The sequence below is a fragment of the Buteo buteo genome, chromosome 7 (assembly GCF_964188355.1).
Source record: "Buteo buteo chromosome 7, bButBut1.hap1.1, whole genome shotgun sequence".
NCBI classification, from domain to species: domain Eukaryota; kingdom Metazoa; phylum Chordata; class Aves; order Accipitriformes; family Accipitridae; genus Buteo; species Buteo buteo.
This window is the reverse complement of record NC_134177.1, coordinates 44326670-44349817: the sequence shown is the minus strand read 5'-3', so window position 1 is coordinate 44349817 and position 23148 is coordinate 44326670. Positions and strand designations below refer to the sequence as shown.

The window sequence follows — 23148 nt, the reverse complement described above, 5'->3', positions numbered from 1 at the left end:
AAGGAAGGCCGCGACCGGGCCCGGTACGCGGGGAGCGGGAGGTGGCTGGGTCCCGGTCGGTCGGTCGGTTCCCCCCGGTACGGACCGTCGGGTGGGACCGGGGCCGGGGCCGAGCGGGCCGGGCCGGGCGGAGCGGGCCAGAGCCGGTCTGTGGGGCCGTGATTGACAGCGGCAACGTCAGCAACAGGAGGGGAAGGGAAAAGGGAGGGGGGGGGGGGAGAGACAAAGAGGGAGGGAGTCGAAAGGCCCCAAACTGGATCTTTATGGAACATTTTCCGCCGAGATCAAGGGAAAGTGAATCCGCGCAGCGGGGGATGCCCCGCACGCCGCTGCCATCGGGGGCCGCGGAGCCGCGGCCGGCGGCCTGAGCGCCCCCGCGCAGCCCCCGCGCAGCCCCCGCGGATGCCCTTCATGCCGCAGCCGCCCCCAGGCGAAGCCCGGAGCCCCCCGCTGCGCCTCCTGCCCCCCCGGCCGGCCGTGTGAGTTCCCGGGGTGCGGAGGGAAGGAAGGAAGGAAAAAGGATGGGAGGGAGCGGGGACTCCGCGGGTGCGGAGCTCCCTGCAGCCTGCCGAGGTGTCCCCCCCGCCGCCACCCCCGGCCTGTGCCCGCTGCTCCCCCCCGGTTCGCCACCCTGCTGCGTCCCCGGGAGCACCGGGGTCCCCGGCCGGGGGAAGGAGCCGGGCCCTCGGGGGGGGGGGGTGTCGGGGTCGTCGCCTCCCACCTGTGCTTCCCCCGGGTCACCCGGGTTGACCACCGGGAACATCCCCACCTCGACCGGGCTGGGGCCGTCCCGTTCCCTCCCGGAGCGGGACCGGGGGAACCGGCGGTGCCACCGCTCGGGGCACCGGGTGAGCCGCTGCGGCCGGGGGCTGCCGGGCAATCCCTGCCCCGGGGCGGGGGGGGGGTCCGCGGTATGTACGGTGCAGCTATCCACGGGAGTGTGTGTCTGTGTGTGTCCCCTCGCCCAGAAGCCGGGCTGGCTGGCTGGAGCTCTCCCTGAAGCTCTGCTGTGGTTGGAGCTGGGGAGGGGGAGCGCCGGGGACCGGGACCGGGGGAAGAGGAGCGCTCCGTCGGGGGCCGAGGGACCGGGTACCGTCAGCGTTTCCCCGTAGGGAAGGCCGGTATCGCTCCTCAGGGCTGCTCCCCCTCCTTGCCGGGGGAAATCTGAATCTCCGTCCGTCCGTCCGTCGAGCGGAGCGGGCGGCCGCGTCCCTCCGCGCTGTAAAAGTCGGGGCTTGATGCGCGGCAGCCCCGGCGGAGCTGTCAGGCCTTATCTTTATTGGCTTTTCCCAGTCTCCGTCCAAGTTTAAGAGGGGCCCTTTTATCTCGGAGCCCAGCACTCCGCCTGTTTACGCCGCCCGGCTCCGCCGCAGCGTTTCGCCGCGGTCCCGAGCGCCGTCGCGAAGCCCCCGGAGCCCCGACGGGACGGGACGGGCTGCCCTCCCCGACGGGTACCGGTGGCAAGAAAGCAGGGGGGGAGAGGAGAAAAGGTCGGGGCTGGGAGGGGGACGACTGCGGCCACAGCTGAGATGAGCTGCTCGGGCCTCAGGCGGGAGCGCAGCCACGCGTGGGCGGCTCCCCCGCGGGGGCAGGCGGGCCCGGCCCGGCTCTCCTGGGCACAGCGGCTTTCCCCCCCGGGGCCGGGGGTGTCACGTCCCAGTCTCGCCGAGTGCCGCCGCCTGAGGAAGGACCTCGGGCCGGGCCGGGAGGGTCTGACCCCCGCAGGTGGCCGTGCCCGATGGCTGGGGTGGGGGGCGGCGGGGAGTGGGGGGGGGGGGACACACACCACACAGGGGCTGGACGTGGCCCCCGGTGCTGCCAGCTAACGGTGCGCCTCTCTTCCCCGCAAGGAAATGCTCCAGGAGAAAAGCCTGTCTGAAACCGAGGAAGGGTTTCCAACAGCCCCCGCGCCCGGCCATGCGGACTCCTCCGCCGGTTCCCCCGTCCTCGGCGTAGCCGGGGGGAGCAGCACGCCGCTCAGCAGCCCGCAGCTCCCCGACCCCGAGCAGGTACGCACCGCCCGGCCCCGCGTCCTGCCCGACGGCTTCGCCCCTCTCGCTCTCCCCGCCAGCCCGGCCGGAGCCCGGCTGGGGGGCCCGGAGTCAGCCCTCCCCGCCACCGCGCAGCTCCCTCGGCCACGACCCGGGTGGTGGTGGTGGTGGTGGTGGGGGAATTGCGAGGAAATTGCATTTTTCTTTTTTTTTTTTTTTAATTTTTTTTTTTTTTTCGGTGCAAAGCAGGCCGCCCGCGTCCCCGCCGTCGGGTGCAGCCATCGGGGCCCGTCGTGTGGCAGAGCCGCGGCCGCTCCTCCCGTGGGTTTCCTTGGGTTTTCTTTTGTTTTTTTTTGTTGTTTTTGTTTTGTTTTGCTTTCCCCGCTAAATAAAACGTCCGCGCCCTCTCGGTACATCGCGGCTTCTCTGCCTTTGTCCCCTCCTCCCCGCGCCCGGCCGGCGCCTCCGCGGTGTCCCCGGCATCCCGCGGAAAAGAACATCTCCGCGCAGAAACCGCGGCCCTGGACGCGCACGTTGTTCCGCGGATGCGGGTATCCCCGCGGATGCTCCTGGCCCCGGTTTTTTGGGAGCCCCCAGGGCGACAGCGGGGCCCGTCTGCCCCATCGGGGCACGGAAACCCCTACGGAAAAAAAAATAAAAAAATCCCTTTGGCCTCAGTGTCCCGCCTGGATGTGAAAGTCTGCAATTAAAACCGGCCTCAGTTTGTTTCTCTTATTTTTGGCAAAGGGCAGTGGAATTTTTGGGACTCCATCCTCCTCCCGCACAGGCAGGACCGGGGCTGGTGTGGCTTCGCCCGGCGCCTCGGCTGCGGCACCGGTCCGGGGTGCGCAGCCCCCGAGTCCCACCGCCCTTCCCCAGCCCCTCTCCGAGGTTTTCGCAGGCATTTCTTCCTATCCTCATTGTCTTTATTTTTTTTCCAGACAATAGAAAATATCAAAGTCTATCTCCATGAGAAGGAGCTATGGAAGAAATTTCATGAAGCTGGCACCGAAATGATAATAACCAAAGCAGGCAGGTTAGTGAAAATTCCCCGCGAACACGTGTTGCTTCTGATCCGCATGAAATGTCCTTGTTTGCCGAGACCGGGTTTTGCTGCAATTAGTGTCATTTAAAAAAATTATTATTGTGGTTGCAGATTTCAGTAAGGTCATTTTTTTCGGTATAAACTGTGCATGCGTTTGACTGTGGCAACGAGACTGTGGATGCAAGAAAGAGTTGTGGAGTCATTTGCTACATTGAGTCCCAATTCTCTTTGGTAATTCTTCATTTTATTATTTGGGTTTTCTTTTTAAGATGTTAGCATGATTGTGGCTCTACTTTTTTTTTTTTTTTTTCCCAAAGCAAACCCAACTCCCCTTTTCTGCCTTAGTGCGCTAAGACCTGTGGTGGCATACTTTGCACCGAAGTTTTAGCAATACGAAGGCTTAGGCTATGCTTCTAATCTCAAAAGTGAAAGAGAGATGGGTACCATTTTGATCCTGTTAATGTGGGAAAAAAAAAATCTGCCTTCCCTTGGAAACAAACAATAATTTTGACCAAATCAGAGCCCAGGCCCAGGCGAGAGGGAGCCCAGCGGCTCGCAGAGGCTTCGCTTCCCTGGGGAACCCATCCCTGCGCCTGCTCAGGGCTCCCTTCCCACCCGGGCTGCTCAGGTGGGAGATGGCAGAATTAATGTCAGAAAATTCAACAGCAGAATTAAACCTCAGCCCGTCAGCAGCCTGGGAGTCAGACAGTTCCCAACAAAACTAGCCAGCTCCCACTGCGGGCACCGAAATATCTGTCCTCGGCTTCTGCGGCAGCAGGCTCGCATCGCTGCTGCTGGAAAAGCAGAATTGCCAGACTTAGGTGTGGAAATCCGTTTAATTCTAACACAGCTGTGTGGTTCTGCCATGCCCTGCTATTGCTGATTTTACCCTGTACTAGAGAGCTGTGGAGGAGGACAAATAATGTGGAGAAAGCAGAAAAAAAAATTAAATTCCCACAGTCAATATCTCTGCAGTCTTTTTTTCCCTGTGGTCCCTGAGCCTTGGTGCGGGGCAGGCGGGGGGCTCGGGGGGGTGCGCGTGACTTTTCTGCCTTGTTTGCTGCCCACACTGCGAGACCCAGACCCCAACCCCGGCCTTCGGATTTGGGAAGTGATGGGCGGTTTCCCTCTCCTTTCCCCCATCCCCGGCAGTGCTGCTCTGTGCAGCAGCTGGCCAGTGTAGGGAAGCTTTACTCTAATAACCGAGATATTCCCATTAGTCCCCCTGGAGAGGGGGTGTATGTCCCGGGGATCTTCAATTTGTTTGCTATTTGGCCTATTTATGAAGTGATTGTGCAGGTAATTCTGTCCTTATCACCCTACATTTTGGTGTATAAAATCTTAGGGCTTGTTCTGTAGCGTCTGCTGATGTGAAGAGCCGGATTCATTTTGATAGGTCTGCTGCCTAAGTCAGCTAAGACTAGAGGATCAAGACCTCAAATATTTCACCCTTAATTTATAGTATCTGAGTGCGTCTGTGCGGGACGTGTAATATCTTTACCAAATTCTAGACCCTAAGCATCCCAAATGTGCATGTTATCTCTTTGTAAGTCTTAACGTGGATTGTTTAAACAAATCCATATGTATAGGGCTCAGTCCCACATTCTTTGTCCGGTGGAGCAGGCAGTGCACACGTAGTCACCTTTCGTGAGCATGTGGATGGGACTGAGGGGATGGGGGGATTGAGCCCAAGATGTACAAAACTTTGGTTTTTACGTTATCGAAGCCGAATTCTCCATTTATGAAAATAAGCGCGGCACCACCGAGCTAACAGCATTTCAATTTTTTTTTAAAAAATAAATAGCTTTGAAATTAAAAAAAGAGAAATGGCCAAAATGCTGATGAATAACACGAAACAGAATAGTCACTTCCTTTCTTTTCCCTGTATCCAGCTGCAAATGGTGTCGAAATAAAGGGCAATATTTTTTATTTTTTGTCCTCTTTGGGCACCGGGCTGGGGCTGAGCGGGGGCCGCCGCCGGGGACCCGCCGGTGCCCGGACCCGGCTCTCTCCCTCCCTGTCCCGGGTCGGGCTCTCGAGCAGCACCGAAAGGGAAAAAAAAAAAATTAAAAAAAAAAAAAAAGGCACAAAATAATTAGTAAGAGGACAGCAGAAAACCCGAGCAACTTAAATCCCGTGATCGTTTAAGTTTCTTCGCTCATACCGAGTGCGGGGCTGGGAGCGGGGCAGCCCAAAAGCAGGAATATGCCGTTAATGGTAATGCGAATGACGAACTGAAAATTATTACTTCATGCAGATTTTATTTTACCCAAGCTATTTAAATAAAGAGGAGCAATAATAAACCTCCTCTTGACCCAATTAAAAAAAAAAAAAAAGGATGCTTAATGGAGATTTGTATGCACTTGCATTTAGCATTGGGGGGGTGTGTGTGTGAAGAGGGAAAACGGCTAATTGCAGGCACTAATTAGGACTCTAATCCCCCTCCCAGCAGGCACAGAGATGCCCCTGAATGCAGTTAGTTGAAATCACTTCAATGTCGGTCTGTCTGACCTCAAGGGGCACAAACGAAAAGAAATTGAAGCCTGATTTTTAAATTTCAAACAACAACAAAAAAAGTGACTTTAATGACAAGTTCACTCAATGGAGAGGAAATGTAAAGCTCAGCGGAAGCGTTAATTCCATGGCAATGGTGTAAAATAGCCTTTTTGTATAAACAAGGCAAATATTGATAACTTAGTGGGGGGGGGGAGAGGGGGAGTCATTTGTTTCATTCTTTGTAGAGCTCCACAGAACGAGCCAACTATAAATTATCGAGAATTTAGGGCTGAGAATTACTTTGGGGGATTATTACTCCCTCTTAGGACTGATCTGTAGGAGATATTAGGAGAACACAGCAAGCTCAGCATTGAAATAGAAATCATGTTGTTGCCAAGGAAGCTTGATTTATAAAGTGGAAACATCTTTAAAATGCACTCGCTATCTTTTTAATGTTCGACTGCTTCATTGTGGGAGGGAAAAAAAAAAGAGATTATTTTATATTAAAAGGATCATCAACAGATAAAAAGTTTATGTTAGCAAAGTTCCCTGAACTTTGCATAAAACCGCTCGCCTCCTTCAGACATAAAATCCTGCCCATCGCAGCGCCCAGAGGATGGGACGCCGGGCTCCATAAATCAGAACCTTTTCTTCTTCCTCCTCTCGGAGGTTTCTTCTAATTCCGGATTTCTCCTCCGGAGGATTTGGCCGTTGCTTGTTTTTAAAGGCTGCCATAGACGTAGCGCAAAAATCTCCCCGGTTTTGCCGTTGCCCGGGGCTGGAGGTACCCGGGGGCTGCCTAAACCGGGGGGGGGAACGAGAAGAAAACCGGCCACGCGTGATTTCTCTAAGCGCTGGCCGTGGGAAGTGGCATTTTTTTCAGGGCAGCTCTTTCGGCAAGGCAGCCTTGGCTGTGAAACCCCGGGCTTCGCTTCTCCCGAGCAGCTTCTCACGGCTGAGCCCCGGGGCGGCGGCTGCGGCCGGTGCCCGGTGCCCGGTGCCCGGTGTCCGGTTCCCGGTGCCCGGTGCCCGGTCCCAGCACGGCTTCCCGGGATGGCTGAATGAGCCCAACACCCACATCGAGCTGTGCACGCCTGTGTTTATAAATAAGGCTATTAATTATTCACAAATCCTCCCATTTATTTAAAAAAAAAAAAAAAAGCGCGTTTTCCAAGCGGCGGGGTCCTATTAAATGAAATTAATAAAATCACTGTAGATGGTAATAAAGGGGACAGGGTGTACTGGAGGATGGAGGTGCAGATGGCCATGGGAATTCCCTCCCGGGACAGCCCCGCTGTGCCCGGCGCTGGCTGTGCCTGTCCTAGGAAGGCGCTCACCTTCCTGCTGGAGTGCAGGCATGGGGCAGGGAGGGAGCTTTACCAGGGTGGGTAAAGCAGAAAGCAAGCGAGAAACTTCAGTATAAACCCTGCTTTCCCATTTCATCTCCTCGCTCTTACGTGCTATCATTTAACTGAGCTATTGTGATTTTTTTTTTTTAACCATGTGGCAAACCCCCGCTTTCTCTCTCTTAATGCTTTGTGAAATCTCATCTGCCAGACCTTATTTTTGCAGGTACTTAATCTTTGCTTACACAGTCTCCCTGGCTCAGGATTTCTTTCCTTCTGTTAGTTTTTATTTAGCTCTAGCTGTTCCCTTGTTTTTTTTCCAAGGTGCCAGTCTTTGCAGCATTGCAGTTCCTATCCAGATATTGCCAGGGGCAAACAATTTGATGAAGCTTATGGCTAATCAGTAAAAAATGCCAGTTCACAGGATGTCTGGTCACGTTTTTGTGAACAGTTGCTGAAGAGAAAATAACGTGTAATTCCTCTATGGTAGCATAACCACCCCAGAGATGTGAACAGGAGGCTCAAGATACTGAAATTGGGTTTTGGCCGGAGCGCAGGATGTGCACAGGTACAAAGATAGCTTCAGTCTTTATGGTAGCAGGTTTTAAGAAGCATATGTAGGAAAATATTGCACAGGAAAAAAAAAATCAATAAAGCAGCTTGCATGTGTGGAAAAGACGCAAACCCCCTTTAGATGTTCAAGTTTCATTTTAAAAGTGGCTTATTTCAGTTTAAAAAAATCTGTTCCTAATCAACTTTAGTAAACCAAAATAAAACTAGTTTTTAGGACATCAAGGTCTGAAGAAGTATAAATACTTTGGCTAAGCTGGTGCAGCTTTCCTCTGTGAATAATCCTTTAAAAGTTAAATTTTCCATGGCTCTGTAGGGCATATGGATGCCCAGTTCTCGTTACAATTAAAGGGAAATATTTGTCCAGAATCTTTTGAGGCAGTTACAAGAATCTCTGCTAAAGGTTTTTGATCCAAAAGCAAACCTTAATATCTGAGATCAGCGATGGAATGCGAGCCGTCAATTTAAAACTTGGAAATAAAGTAGATATTTAAGGAATGTTTGATCTGCTTAGTCCTAAATTCGGGGTCCTGGAATTACCCTGTTCGGGCAAACTCCTGCTTTTAGAGAAAGGAGCGGGAGCAAACTCCAATGGCTCTTGGCCGGGCTGCTAAGGATGTCGACAGCGTTGGCAAGGAAGACGGAGCTCGTGCACGCTGAGTAGGGCAGGGATGGGATTTTAGTTTTTAACACGCTTCTCTCTTCAAACAGCAACCCTCGCTTTTAGTTTGTTAAAGACACGGGATGCTCATGATTAAGGGTGTTCCCAAAGCTTTCCCGCTCGTCCTTAGACTGGAGCTGCAGCAGCGCTGGCCAGGGTTGCAGGGGAGGGTTTGGTCAAGCCCAAAGCAGCCGGGGAAGATCCCCACCGTCGCTCGGGCTCTACCCCTGCGCTGCGGATCACCTCCTGCTCCGCACCGATGAACCGGCGCACGGCCTGGCACTGACACCAAGGCTGCCCACGGCTCCTCCGAAAGCCCCCGTGGAGCCCCTGCGGCTGGAGGGGCTGCACCGCCGAGGAGGTGGGCTGGCGAGGGAGCCAACCTGCCCTCAAAGGTTGCGGCGCCGGGTCGTTGGCCACGCTCTTGTAGAGCTTCTCTCGGAGGTACCTCTGTGCTGCGCTGCTGGTGCTGCCGGCATCCCCCTCTCCCGTCCTCCGGCACGTTGGGACCTTTTCTACTCGACTTCAGTCGCGGCAAAAGGAAAGGACCGGAGAAGCATCCCACGGCAAGAAGCCTGCCCGTGTTTCGAGTTACCGTGGGGCAAAGAGAGGAAATGTTCTAGACCATGAAAGCAGCCATCCAGCTAACCAAGTTCTCAAGTATGTGAGAAACAATGTTTTATTTAAAAATTAGATGCGCCAGCCAGAAGAAAAAAATACAACCTCGCCATTCCAAAATATAAAAATCCCTTAACTGTCTGACCTTCTCATCACTAGGTCATGGTCCTGCCACCAGATAAATCTCTCCTATCTGTCCATAGACTGAGAGTTCAATGTTGCTTGTGTTAGTGACAGTGAATTTGGGGCTGAAAAATGAACTACTGATGAGAACTCCTGTTGAACCTGTATTGTTTGTTATTCTGAGGCAAGGATCTGGCATGGGCTAATCCAGCACTTCAAAGTTAACTGCTCTTACTTTGTATACAGAGCGTCATAGCGGAGTGGCGTGGGTGATAAGAGAAATAAGGGACTGAGGGTTAGGATACACTGGGAAAATGGGACCCTGTTGAAAAAGTCTTTGATCTCTTTAAAGTATTTTCTGAAAGCAAGAATCTATCAAAAAGGAAATGCCATTTAAAAGGCTAAAAGAAACAGCTGACATCCCCAAATTTGTTTTAATCTGCCCCGGAGAATATTATTTTTAAAGATGCTTTAAGTCAGGGGAAGAAATGCTTGTCAAAAGAAGGGAAATTAGAAAAAAAGGAGAAAGGTCATCAGAATGGAAACGTGGTTCTTGAAGCCTCTGCGCACCATGCCTTTCCCTCTTAACAATGAAGATGTGGAGAAGCATCCTTAAGCAGCCATGGCCAATTCCTGAGAAGAATTTGGGGCCACATTAGTCATTATCAGGGATGTAGGCATGTCATCTGCCTCGGTGCTTTGAAACCGTCACTGGAGGCATCTTCGCATGTCCAGCAGCTTCTGAGGAGGTGGTCTTTCAACCATGATATGGCTCGTTAGTCAAGATGTTGAGTGATTTCTTGTTTTCCTGATCCTTCCACAACCTGATATGCCATAAGCATCACCTTTCCAGACAGCACCGTACAGGAGCTTCTGAAAATCCTGGTTTTGCTTTACTTGACGACCCCAAACTCAAGGATTTGTAAAATTGCTGTCTGTCTGTGGAAAGCTTTGTCTTACTGAAACTCCTTTTGAAAACAGGACTTCAGCTGCTGAGGGGCTGGGGGACAGGTTTACCCCCCGAAAGGACAGAAGGAAGCGCTCGGTAGTACCTGAAGCACCATCCGCACCACAGGGACGTGCAGTGAGCACCGGTCCGCACGTTTCCGTGGGCTTCAGAGAGCACCGACGGCCTTTGGTGAGGACGTGACTTGGGTTGCTCCAACAGGACTCAGGTGTCCTGTTCCCATGCAGGTTTTTTTCATGGAAATACCATTTAAGTTCCCCATGGCTTCCCTGCTGACCGTGTGCTGGTCAGAGAAACCCCTTCCCAGCTAACGCATCAGAAATGGTGTTTGCATCTAAGCAAGGAAGGTCAGATCAAATCCCTGTGAGCGGGAGGGTGGTGAGGCCCGAGGGGTTTGCAGAGGCCACCTCGTCCCCCAGCAGTACCAAGGCATGAGCCAGCGTCCCTGGGACACGCAGGGCGGTCGGTGCTCGGATGAGTGTTTTGAGCTCTTTGATCAGCTCTGATGCTCTCGGCTTTTCTGGCTGCACTGGGTTGCTGTCCCCTCTCCAAAAAATATGACTTTATTGGACCTGGGAACCTTGCAGTCGCCCAGTTCTCCAGGACCAACCAGGCCTGCTCGCATGGGGATTAAAACACAAGATGCCCATGAAGTGGCCAAGCCTGGAGACCCGAAAGGCTGGGAACTGCTGCTCCAAACGAAAGCAAAGCTTTCCTCTTATCGCTCGCTTCTAAATCCAACCAACCAATTACACATTAATTAAACTTTGTTTGAACATAATAGAAGCTTTGGCTCCATGTCAGTAACTGCTCCGTGGTTAAGGGGATTGGATAGTAATAGAATAAATAAATAAACAAGAGATGCTTATTCTAACAGTTCATTTTAAAACAATTTGTGAATATCATGTAGAGATAAAATGTGCCTAGCATAAACTTAGCTAAGCAATGACTGCTTCATTATCAGAACAAATAATTCACTCGCACATCATCTTTGAAGCTTGGGAGGGCTACAGAATTGTGCTGCTTGTTTATTTTCCTGGCTTTTACTGGTTTTGCTACATTTCATCTGCACAGAGCTGCGGGGAAGGGTTTAGCCGGGGCTGTGGCAGTGCAGTGCCAAGCCCCGGTGACACCGGCCACGGTCCCCAGCGCCGCGCTCAGCCCCTCTGCCCTCCCCAGGGCATCATCCTGCGTTTCAGCCCCCCAGTGACCAAGTGCCAGACCGAGGTATTTTAATGCCATATCAGATGTCCTGCTCGCACAGGAGCGAAGCACCGTAGCCTTTCCCCCCGTCATCGCTTTCTTTGAGGGTGGTTTTCTCGTGTGAGTGTAAAAACCGATTTTTCTCGTGTGAACGTTAAAAACGGATTGAAGTTTTCCCCTCCGAAGGGTGGTGAGAGCTGCTGCCGTCGCACAGCAGCACCGTGCCCCTGCCAGTGCAGGGAGGGAGGTAGAAACGTGCCCGGCAGAGCCACTGAGCCCCGCAGAGAGCTTTGGGGGGCACAGGAGACCATCAGGATGGCGCTGAGGAGTCTGGACGGTCCCTTTCTTCTCTGGCTTGAGGGAGAAGCGGGTTTTGAACGTGTCCAAAATTGGAGTCTTACTGACTCGGTGTTTTGCAGAAGAACCTTGTGTGGTTTTCAAAAAAAACCCGAAACCAAAGGATAAAGGGGAAGAAATTGGTCCGGTCCTGGCCTCCCCCAGCGCAGAGCTGGCGGCGATGTTTGCACGTTCAGGGCGTTTGCTGCAGCCCCTGGACACCGTGTCCGACCCGGGCTTTGGGTCTGAACGAAAGACAATGAGGCCAGGACTTGCTGCTCTTAATCTCCTGATTACCGATGGCTTAAACTTCACCTAATAGTTGGTTTATCCCGTGCTGCGGACGTGCGCAGCGCTTAACCTCGCTGAGCATCCCCGTTTGCACGCCTGCGGCAGAGCTGCGGCCGCCCTTGGCGCAGGAGGTGTCGCCTGAGGATCAGATGCCACCCGCTTGGGCACGCTTCCTGGGAAGCCCCAAATTCCCAGTTTTTGTAACCGGTTTCTGCGCAGCAAAGCTCTCGCCCGGTTTGGAGTCGTGCGTGGCAGCGGGAAGGAGGGTGGGTGAAACACGGATCTGCCTGGATCTTGCTTCAGACCTCCCACCAAAGCCAGGCTGAGCTTTCCCAGAGCTTGGCAAGACGTTGGCAAGTTTTTTATTGCAGCGCTGGGTTGTTCTTCTGCCGCTGCTGGTCCCTGAGCAATAGATGATGAAGCAAGCTATTGTCAGGGAAAGCTGGCCGGAGCGAAGCATCCTCTGCGGAGACGCCCATCCGCCCGAGAGCTCCTGCCTGCGGAGATTTGGCAGAGGGGCCGGTTATGCAAAGCTACTACTGAGCGTAGCGCCCGTGGCTGTGAGTAGGTCCATTGACCTGTAGTAAATTTGGGGAAGCAGGCAGGTTTTTGGCCCCTTCCCAGGGCTGACGGGGAGCTGTATAGACCCACTGTAGGCACAGCCTCGCTCCCGGGCAGGGCTGGTGCAGCCCCGTGCCTCCGCCGTGGTTTTCTGCTCCCTTCTTTCGAATGGGACATTTAATAAGGGCCAGAACATGACATTAGGCGCTCTCTCTTGCCCTTATTTATTTATTTTTTTTTTAGTTGAAACTCTGTGACTGCATTTTCTAGGACCCAGCTCTTCAGTTTGTCATGCCTTCCTACCAGAAATGCACAACCCATGTTTGTATCGTATTGCAAAGAGATATTTACTAAATGAGTCTCTGCCAAGGGGTTGAGAAATATGTTTTCATTAAGAAAATTAAACTGACAAGTCCCTGGACAGCACATTAGTTGCATATTTTTTTTTTAAGGCCAAAATGCAGCAGCTAATAATAATGATGAAATGTCCATGCACAGCCAAATTACTGAAATCTGCCCCGTGTTTTCCTGGAAAAGAATGCAGAGAGTTGGCAAACTTGGTTGTAGCTGGGTCTGTCGACTGCCGAGTACAATGCTACCACTGCAAGATAGCGAGCGGTTTGCAAGTTAAGCAACACCTTCAATCAGATGTGAGTCCCCATTTGTTATCCTTAAAGAATTTCAGCTGTATATATTATAGTAGTACTTTGGCTCTTTGTATTTATTTTAGAGGGCTATACTGAAGAACATTATAAACTCAGGCATGTCCATGCTATATGAACTCCATATGCTAAAGCTTAATTTTAAATGCCATTAAAAAAGCACTTAACATTTACAGTATATCAGTCCGGCTACTTTAGCAGCTTGGATGTACTACAGTAAATGAAATGATTGAGAAAAAAAAGAAATTCAGAAGCTAGATGTTATAAAAATCCCTGATGCGGGACGTTTGCCTGGTACAAAGCAAGTAACTGTCAAATCGTGTCCATCTCATTTCTGGTTTTTAATCAGTTTCTCTTCTTTTTTTGTTTCATTTTTAAATGTCATTCTAAGGCCTGATTTTAAAAAAAAAAAAAATATCTTGGCATTCGGATTGGATTCCTAATGCAATTTTTTTCAAAGCGTGAATTGGGCTGTGTATTCGCAAATTGAAATGTCCTACTGTATTTATCCAGGTGCTTACCTGTAGGAGGACAAGGTTAAGAGGAGTGCAGAGTTTATGAATGAAAATCAAATACGGACATTGGTAAACCACCCCTTTTTAGTCCCGGCTAATTACATGGTAAACATCTGGAATTTATGCAGGGCGGTTAAAAGAGTCAATTGAAAGGATGTCGAACAGGGCCCATTTTGTTGCCTTCTCCCCAAGCAGTGACAAAATGGTGCTGCAGACCCGGGCCAGCTCGGCCGGGCGCGGGGGCAACGTGCGGGGGAAGGAGGGATAAAGGGCGGGGGGCAAAGTGGCCGCCACGTCCGATGGAGAAACGACATCGGGGTTTGGGCCCTTGTTCGTTAGGGTAATTAGGATGACTCCAGGATGTAGCAATTCTCATCCTCTGCCCCCTTACGCTGGTGGAAGGGGGAATTTTCTGTTCTGGCTGGTTGCTCGAAGGCTGTGGTGAGCCAGTTTGTTCAATTGACTTGTTTTTTTTACTGGATGTGGAGGAGGTTGGGAAGACGGAGCCAAGAAAATAGTTACTCTGAGGATGTAAGGTGTCTGATCCTGCAAATCCTGGCTCCTGATGCAGCCTCGAGGGCTCGGAAAGCCCATGGCAGTGCCCGTACCCATCAGGGCTATCTCCTTTGGATCGTAAGACCAGATCATGATGGTATATACCGGTTTCACGGCCACAGCTTTATAAAAAAATATTCTTTAATATTGCAAAGATTCTTTAGATATGTAATGTATATGTATATATATAAACGTTCTTTAATGATACACTGGTTTATGTGATGTTGCCTGTTTGGTGTTGGTTGCTACGCGTCCACTAAAGTCAATGGGAAATCAGTGGGATGGGCGCATTTTCGGCAGGGAGCTCTGTGGCGCTCCTGGCTCGAACAAGGTTTAAAGGGCTTGCTGTGAATTTGGGAAATTCGGAAAGGCCAGAGGAGCAGTGGCTGTCCGCACCACCGCAGGGTTTAACCCTTAGTCTCCCGCCAGGCTTTAGTGATCCTCAGTTTTCAGTCTGTTGAAGGGAACACGGGTTCAGCTGCTGCGCAGGAGTAGTGGTGGGACTCGGTGTTCTGGGCATTGGGAACGTGTGAATGAGAAACTGCGTGTGCTTAGTTTCTTCTGAAGCGTAGTCACATCTCATGACTTTTCACGCACTTTCACGGCAACAAGAAATCTGCATTTTTTGAGGCTGCCATAAGCCATGCGGAGCTTCCTGAGGTAGTGAGGGCTCCCTGTCCCAGCCTCCCGTAAGGAGGGACGTGTTGACTCCCCCATGTCTCTCTCTACACACACCTTTTCCTGGCACTGGCCCATAAGCCCCCTCTATATACCCTCACCCGAATTTGTGCCCCATTTTTGCGCTAGCCCTCTGCAGCCCACGCTCTGGAAAGGGTGAGTGTAATTCAGGTGATGTATAAGCAGCAATAATGTTTTGGAGCTCATTTGTCCTCGCGTGAATTCATCACATGGTGGATCTGCCTTTTGGGGCGCTGCTCCAAGTTTCCATCAGTTCCAGTGCTGCTCCAGGTTGTTCACTAACATGTTAACCCTTTGTTTTTCCTAAGGAGGATGTTTCCTAGTTACAAGGTTAAAGTGACCGGAATGAATCCCAAGACCAAGTACATCCTGTTGATCGACATTGTCCCAGCTGACGACCACCGGTATAAATTCTGTGACAATAAATGGTAAGAGAACATTTCTCTTTGCCTTCTTTTCCTTAAGAAAATTGCAATTGGATCAACCATTTGCTGTGCAAACTCAGAAACCAACACAAATACCTTCCCACGGGAGGGATGCCAACATCCCAGAGTGCTCTTTTGTGGAGCAGCGACAGATACAGGAGCCAATGGCTGGAAGTTAAAACCAGACAAACATAATATAAAATATTCTTAACAGGTCGGGTGATTAACTGCTGGAACAAACTGCTAATAGAGGTGGTGGGGTGTTCATTTCCAAAGCGCTCAAGGTTGGATGTCTTTTCAGAGGAGATGCTTTAGGCCAAGCATAGGTTATCAGACCATGTGCAGGTGTAAGAGGGTAAAGCCACAGCCTGCATTATACCAGAGGCTGGGCTAGATGATCTAATGGTCCATTTTGGCCTTACAACTTAGGTGTCTACATGAGTCGAGAAAAGTTTTAAATTCCTTTCTTCTAGAGTAATATTTTGCTTTTAGGCAATCGGCTATAATGCAAGAGGTGGGGTGGTTCACTCAAAGCCCTGGTTCAGCCACGCTGATCCCGCAGACGAAGGGAGCGGCGATTCTCCCTATTGCAGTCCAACACCAGATCCAGTCTAGATTTTTTTTTTCTTTTAATTCATTCTTCCTCTGGAGTTTCTTTCTGTTCTGTTATTCTTCCCTTCCCTGTGCCTTTGATAGTAAAGTTACTTACCCAAGAGGCAGCTATGATTTTTGCTTTCTGACAAAGGAAGCATGTTGTTTTCTCTTTTGATTTTTACCCCAAATACACCCAGCAGCCTCCCTCGATGTGACTATTCGCTGTGCTTTTCCCAAACCCTTCTACTGACTGCTGCCTAGTGAAAAGACGAGCAATGGAAAACTTTGTAGTCATCTTAATGGGAACGAGCCTGGTGACATCCTATAAAACTGTAATAATTCACTTGCACATTAGGGCTGCTCTAGTTTTAAAAAATCCCTTTTCCGCTCACTTTTGTCCTGGAGTGCCGCTGGGTAAGAGGAGTGGACTGAGGGCCTCTGCGGCGCGGTGGCCACTTTGTGTTTTAACCATTAAGCCCTAGATGATGGATAGTTGTTAACTCTCTTTAATTTAGCTTTTGCCAGCCCTCGAGCTGTTTCCCCTTTTCATTTTATTGCCACTGGAAAGTCTCTGTTGGTTTTGGTAATATTGCTTTTTATTGGTGTTTTATAAGAGGAGAACAATGCACAGTAATGGGGGAGTTGCCATGAAGGGATGTCTCACGGCTGGGTCTTGTGTCTGCGAGAGTTGGTGGTGGTGGTGTTGATGTGGGCGCGAGGGTACCTGGCAGGAGGGTACGAGGGGCAGCACCGTGTGCCAGCACGCAGCTCCGGAGCAGGGAGCTGCCCCTTCCCACCGGAGCTGCCGGAGCCCTACCAGGCTGCGGAGGCTGCACCCACGCCGCTGCCCGCTCCCGCTCCCAGGTCCCTTCTCCCCGGGGGAGCGTGTGAGACCGTCTCCCCGTGCAGAATGGCCTTGGAAGGCTTCATCCTCTTCAGAAACCCGGGCGAGATTTCCTCCTTGACCAACGCCAACACAACTGCCCCGTAGAGAGAGACACCACAGAGCGGCAGGAGCCTCCCTGAGTCCCCCTGCCCCAGCGCATCCCCCCAGGGCTGGCGGGAGGGTGGCTGGGTCGAATTTAAGGACAAAAAACCCCACTCTCCTATGTGCAAATCTGTAACCGCTGTGTTTGCAGGATGGTGGCCGGGAAGGCAGAGCCAGCCATGCCGGGGCGGCTGTACGTGCACCCCGACTCCCCCGCCACTGGAGCGCACTGGATGCGGCAGCTGGTGTCCTTTCAGAAGCTAAAACTCACCAACAACCACCTGGATCCCTTTGGACATGTAAGAGAGACGTTCTGCGAGGGTTTTGGGCAGAGGTGGGCCCGTGATGCTGAATTTGTGTCCGGACCGGGATGCTGGTTGGGATGTTGGAGTTAATTTAATAACGAGGAGCAACGTTTATTCTGCGCTGCCAGCACAGCTGGGTGGGGAGTGTTTAATGCTGAGGGAGGGGGGCTGCCGTTGCTGCCCGCGTGCTTGCCCTGCTCTTGGAAATGCAGCCTCTGACTTGCTTAGTCGTGTCCTGCCGGATGCCACCGACCTTTTATTTTCTGCCCAGGAACTTTCCAGGCAGCGCTGTGGGATTTTCAGCCCGGCTGTTGCTGCGCGCGGTACATACAGCTCGCAGAAACAGGTTGCATAAACTCATGATTTTCCAAGCTGGCTTTGGCAGCTGTATAAAAGATGAAGTATTTTATTTGGAAAATCTTAATTCATGTGTATTGCGAATGCAGAAGTGGGAAGTACACAGTTATCTACCACAGTGCATTTAATAACTCTGAACAAGGGCCCTTCCAGCCTGCCAGGCAAACCAGTGCTTAGATAATGCGTATAAAAATACAGACCTGTCTGGTTTGCACTGCCCGAGCTGAAAGTCACGTAAAAATAAACAAATCTTGCTGGTTGGAGGGAGGGAAGGTAGTGTGCAAAATCCTTTTAAGTTTAGTGCCATCAGCTCCTCCTAGTACCACAGGTAAGGGAATCTACTTTGCATCGTCAAATGTGGTTTTTAACCTGGCAGTCTTGTAAGCAGCAGCAGTTTGGGGGGTGAGGGGGGGCTGTGCAAAGGTCCTGAAGAAGGGTGCAGAGGGAGAAGGGGTGTAGCTGTCTTGCTCAAAATGATCCTGCATCAAGCCTCCAAAGAGCAGCTTTTCACGTGGAGCCAATTGTCCTGATGCCACCCAAAAGCCGTACAGCGAGCGCGATCCTGACACGGCTAAATCAGATGGAGCTTTACGGGCTTGACTCTAGCAGCAGGGTGACCCTCCTAGCTTAAAACGCTGCGAAAAAGTGAGACTTTTTGCTGCGTTCATAATTTTCTGCCAATTTCGAACTTCAAAAAGCAAGCGTGCCGGTCCCGCGCGGTGCCGCGGCAGAGCCGGGCTCTGGCAGCGTGACACGGTGATAACCCAGCCCCGCGCGAAGCCGTCAGCAGCGCCGGGGACTGACCCTCTTCCCCAACCTACTGACCCCAATGAAACATGTGTGAACTTCAAAGGCTAATCAGGACCATTTAATGCTGACGTTATTAATCACAGGCGAACCTGCCCCTTCACTCTTCTTTAAGGGGGAAAGCACCACGGAAATGAAATGAAAACAACCACGTTAAGGGCTGCACGGTAAAAATGACATGAAGCCCACAAATGCCGATGTTGCGGTGTCGGCAGCAGCACCGACCTGCTTGCTTTGCACGTGGCGTTTTCTTACTCCCGTGTTTTTCTCTTGGTTAACTGTGTAGTCTAATATATGAGTGTTTACGTTGTAAAATGTAAACCATAAAACATACAGGATGTTCGATGTGGCCGTAAAACAAACAGGATGTGCAGTGTTGGTTTTGCAACTTTAAACATTTGCTTTTCCTGACTTTGTCATTTTTTAACTGTGATTTTAACACTGCATTTTAACAGGGAAGATTTCTCCACCACCCCTCACCCCCCCTCGCCTTTTAAAAAACAGCCTGTTTGTCCTTCCAGAAAGCTCCCCTAGTGACACAGAGAGGACTCTGCTTTGTGTTTTGGGGCGATACCTGCAGCACGATGTGGTGGCCACGCTCCAAAAAAGCCCCGCTCGGTCCCCTGGTACCACGCAAGCCTTGTACCACCGCCCAGCCCGCTCTGTCTCACGCTGCTGGGAAAATGCCTGAAATAACCTGTTTTAAGTGTCAGTGCGCTGACAACCTGCCTGGCTGAACGGGATTTAGCCCCTTCTCAGACAGTTCCTCGGTAGGCTTCTAAATGAACCATCCGCTTTAGCAAAGTGGGACTCCGCTTTCTGCCGTGCCCGTGGAGGAGAGCTGGACGCTGTACCAGGCGAGCGTGAATTTTCCCATCGGTTCATGCTGAGAACTGTTCCCCTGCTGTTCCCTGGGTGGCCGACGTCCCTGGGCCAGGCAGTGCCTGCGAGGTGTCTGCCCGGCGCAGCGCAGTCCTCCCAGCCCTGCCTGCGAAGGCATTACATTATGAATAATAACAGCTTCTCATTTCTAGGAATTTGTTCCCAGCGATTGCAAACGCTCTCTTAAAGCTCCCTAAGAAAAACAAGTCAGAAAACCCACAGGATTTGTTTGCCTTCTTGTGCTCCAGCGAAGCCTGCCTGCCATTTCCTTTTGTCTTTGATTTTCTCCAAACCTCAAAACCACGCGGAGCGATGATTTCTGCAGGCTGCCGCTGGTGCTTTTTTTGGTGTGCGGGCAGCAGTCCAGCCAGAGTCGTGCCGGCTCACCCTCCCTGGCACCCTCGGCCGCTGCGGGTGCCCGCAGGTGTCGCGCCACCGGGCTCCTTACCTGGCTCCCACCGTCCTGGGCTCCAGCTCCTGCCGGCATCCCAAAATCCCACAGAGCCCAGCCCTGCCGGCAGCTCTTTGCTGCGTCTCAGCAATTCCCTGAAGCCCCTGCCGTGCTCGGATGCGCGGGGCTCGGGCAGAAACTGCCTGCTGCTTGGGGGCAGGAGGGGCAAGGAGGCAGGGGAGAGGCACTCGGCGAAACATCTTTGCATGAATTATTCCTTTTCTGGATTAATTGTTTGGTAGATGCTTATTTGGGGGGAAAAAAAAAAAGAAAGGAGCTCTTCCAGCTCCCCTGCCTGTTCACCTAAGGGTTAACACCGAGTGCGGGGAGCTGATCCTGGGGGTCAGGCTGGAGCATGTGTGGTGTTTGGGGGGTCCCGCAAGAAGGACACGGTGCATTTTATGGGCTCGCAGCCGCAGCTGGAGCACGACAGGCTGCTGGGCTCCGTCCCTGTCCGTTTTTTTGTTTGTTTTTTTTTTTTGCACGGTGTGGGGGAGATGCAGGTTTGAAGGGCAAACCTGTCACGGCGTGGGGCACAGCTCCTCTGAGCCTGGCTCCTGGGTGCCTGGGATCTCACCTGAATAACGAACCGGCAGAAATTTTGCATTATTTCAGTGAATTCGTTGAGAAATGAATCCATGCCCTGACGCTGTGCGCTGTAATACTTAACATCAGGGAGAAGCAGCCCCACGGAGTTCATGAAGAGAAGTGTAGGTACATTAGAGGCTTAAAATAAGTAAGTTAAACAGCTTAATTAATAAGCCATGGAGCTGAAGCCCTCGCTGCAATCCACGGAATTAGATTGAAGATTATTTACTGTGCTGGTGGGAGGGGATGCCTTACAGGCGGCGCTGGAAAGCCTCGCTTTCTGACACCCAGCCCATAAAACCCAGCCACCAACCGTTCCTCTTCAGGCTCAAAACCCCTCACCCCTGCTTCTTCCACTGGCCAGTTATCTATTGTGGTGAATTATTAGTTACAGTCAGAGGCACAGGAGGCATTTTTCAATGCAGACCCATAAAAACACGCAGATTTTAAATAAGAAGATATTAAGTGCAGAGCTCTGTAATCTGCCTGCAAACCCTGGGCAGGTTTTGCGGCAGGTAAGCCTGTGCCCAGCTCATGCACCACAGCCTGAAAATGTGGGCTGTATATTTTCCTCTTGGGGGATTTTTCGACCATGAAAGGCTTCTTTCACACCAGGCTTAACAACTGAGAAATGCTCATGTTGAGAATGGATTAAGAAATCAGCAGCCGCTGTTATGTTTAGCTACGGCGAGGTCTATCTGATCCTAAAGAAAGCATTGTAAGCCACCTATGCTTAGAGTAAAATCTTAATTTATGTATTTTCAAATCTTTACATGCAGAGATAATCAGCCTGATAGAGCCTCTGATTTACGCGGGGCTGGTGAGTGACAGGGTTAGTGATTCTGGCAGAGCCCCTACTTCGCGCTCTAATGCCACGTGAATAATAGGCAGTTGCGTATAGTCTGCCTGCGGAGACAAAGATGCTCTCTAAGTGCCAGCAAACTGCGCGAGGGTGGCACGACCCTTACCCGTTCCCAGTGTATTCTCCCTGGGAAGCACCTAGCTGTGTTTTCCAGGTGAAAAATGAGAATGACGCCTTCAGCACGCACCAGGTTATATCACTGCAAGTGCTAACAGATTGGTTGGCTCATAGCAGCTGTAGGCGATGCGCAGAAATAACCTCTCCGTCGGAGAGGATAACATAATATTTGTATTTCTTTCAGAAGGTTAGTTCAGGGCATATGGGGAAATATTGAGTGAGTCCTGATGAGTATCTCCGTAGTGATTAATGCTCATGAATGGAATTCCACTTTCTTCAGAGGTTTAAAGTATGTAAACAGCGGGGTGGAGGGCGCCCATGAGATGCTCCTTATGGCCGGCGAGCAGCTCCTGCTCCCGGCGCCGGCAGGTGAAGGATGCTCAGGGCTGGTGCGAAGCCACCGAAGGGACACGGGGGGGCTTTGCTGGGGGGCTTCGGCTCGGTCCCACGGCGAGGTTGTTCTCCTGCGCAACTCGTTTCAGCTATCGGGCTTTTTTTTGTTGGTTCGCTGTTTGGGCTTTTCTTCATCTCCTGAGACAAGGTATTATTTAAGCTGCTGAGGCTGGCAGGTCTTTGAAGCAAAAATCCTCTCTTTTCTTTGCCACCTGCAGTGCTGAGCAGTACAGCAGGAAAGCCTGGGGCACGGCACTGGCAGAAATAACCGTACTAACCCCACGGCACACTCGGGCCCTCAGCCCCGGCTCCCTGAGACCCTGCAAGTGCTGCCCGGGACTTGAGCAGCGGGCAGAGCCAGCGAGGGTCCCGGGAAGGGTCCCGGGAAGGGTCCCTGCTCCCACGGGATCGCGTGGGGCACGGGGGGGGCTCCCTGCCCCACAGTGCCCGCAGCGAGCGACCTCCCGGCCCAGCCAGCCCTCCTGCTAACGGTACATAATAATGTACATAATAATGTACCTAATAATGTACGTAAAGGTACTTAATGCACCTTGAGGGGTGGCGAGGATGAGCAGCAAAGGTTAGAAACCGCCCAGCAAGGGTTAAGCAGCGTCCTTAAACACGAGGGCTGCGGCAAAGAAGGGGAGGCTGTTAATTAGGGCAGGCTTTAATTTGGTTTTAAGCTGGGGATGGGATAGATAGGGAGGGCACGAGGATGCCTTTCAGGCATCGGCGAGAGGGCTGGCGGCGAGGAGTGCCAGCTTTAGGTACGGCGTCGGGGAGGGCAGCGGGTCGGTGGCTCGAGCCGTCTCCAGAGACGCGCTGGCAGCGTAGGAGCCCAGCTTTGCTTGGATCTTTCTCCTGAAGACCTTTTGAATGGGGTTTTCGGTATCCAGAGGAGTTAACGATGAGTTGGATGGCAGCTCCGGGGGAAGCCCGTCTCACCAGATGCAATGTATCTGGAAGAAAACCCTGTCTCACTCTCAGGCCCCCCCGATTTTAGGCAGGCTGTGGACACGCAGAGCCACGTAAGGCCAGCGCTCATGGGCACGGAGTGACGCTGGAAAACGGCAGAGGAGCAAGCACATTACTTCAGAGGTTTCTGCTTTTGTTGTTGCTGTTGTTGTTAATGACTCCGCTGAAATTAAACCTCTGCCAGAGGACTCAGCCTTTCTCATGGGCTTTTGCAGCCAGGCCAGCTTGGAAAGGGCGATAGCATCACATCAGTATTTCTGGCAGGCTTCAGCTGGGACCAGATCAATTGGAAATGATTTTCTTTTTTTTTACAGAATATATAAAGATATTCCTGCAGAGGAAAAAAAAAAAAGACAAGTAATAAATGAAGATGAGATGTGGAGGTTGTGACAAATAAAAGTAGAGATTTAATTTAATCCCCCCCAACACAGTATTGCTGAGCTTCACTATGTTACGTACCTTGTACCTACCTCGCTCCTTGGCTGCTGACCGTGCCTTTAATTGCCATAATGGACTTTTTATCTGCTTTTAAAGTGTGAGGTTATTTTAGTTTCTGAGATGTTCCCTACTGAGGCTTAAAGCTACAGGATATTATAGATGGTCTGCCACTTGTGATTGATAGAATTTTAAGTGATATTCTTGGTATTCTTGACCCAAATCTGCTATTTACTGGCTTTACTCTTTAATGCTGATGGCTTCACTCTTTAATGCTGATGAGTTTGTTGTTTCTCCCCAGGTTTATTACTTGCACACTTGGTTTATTTG

The 23148-nt window shown here is 51.6% G+C and overlaps 1 protein-coding gene across 4 annotated transcripts in view; it reads left to right on the top strand.

Annotated features, from left to right (window-relative positions):
* Window positions 1-235: 235 nt before the first annotated feature.
* TBX4 (T-box transcription factor 4) overlaps window positions 236-23148 on the top strand; it is a 39087-nt gene continuing 16174 nt past the window's right edge. For 2 of the 4 annotated variants that reach the window (XM_075032952.1, XM_075032949.1), the window contains exons 1-5: window positions 236-479; window positions 1851-2009; window positions 2933-3027; window positions 14948-15067; window positions 16798-16945. In XM_075032952.1, the coding sequence (XP_074889053.1) occupies window positions 1854-2009; window positions 2933-3027; window positions 14948-15067; window positions 16798-16945 (519 nt within the window). In that variant the 5' untranslated portion in view covers window positions 236-479; window positions 1851-1853. Of the gene's footprint in view, window positions 1452-1525; window positions 1726-1850; window positions 2010-2932; window positions 3028-14947; window positions 15068-16797; window positions 16946-23148 lie in introns of those variants that run through there. The other 2 variants (XM_075032950.1, XM_075032951.1) reach the window with 2 other exon arrangements.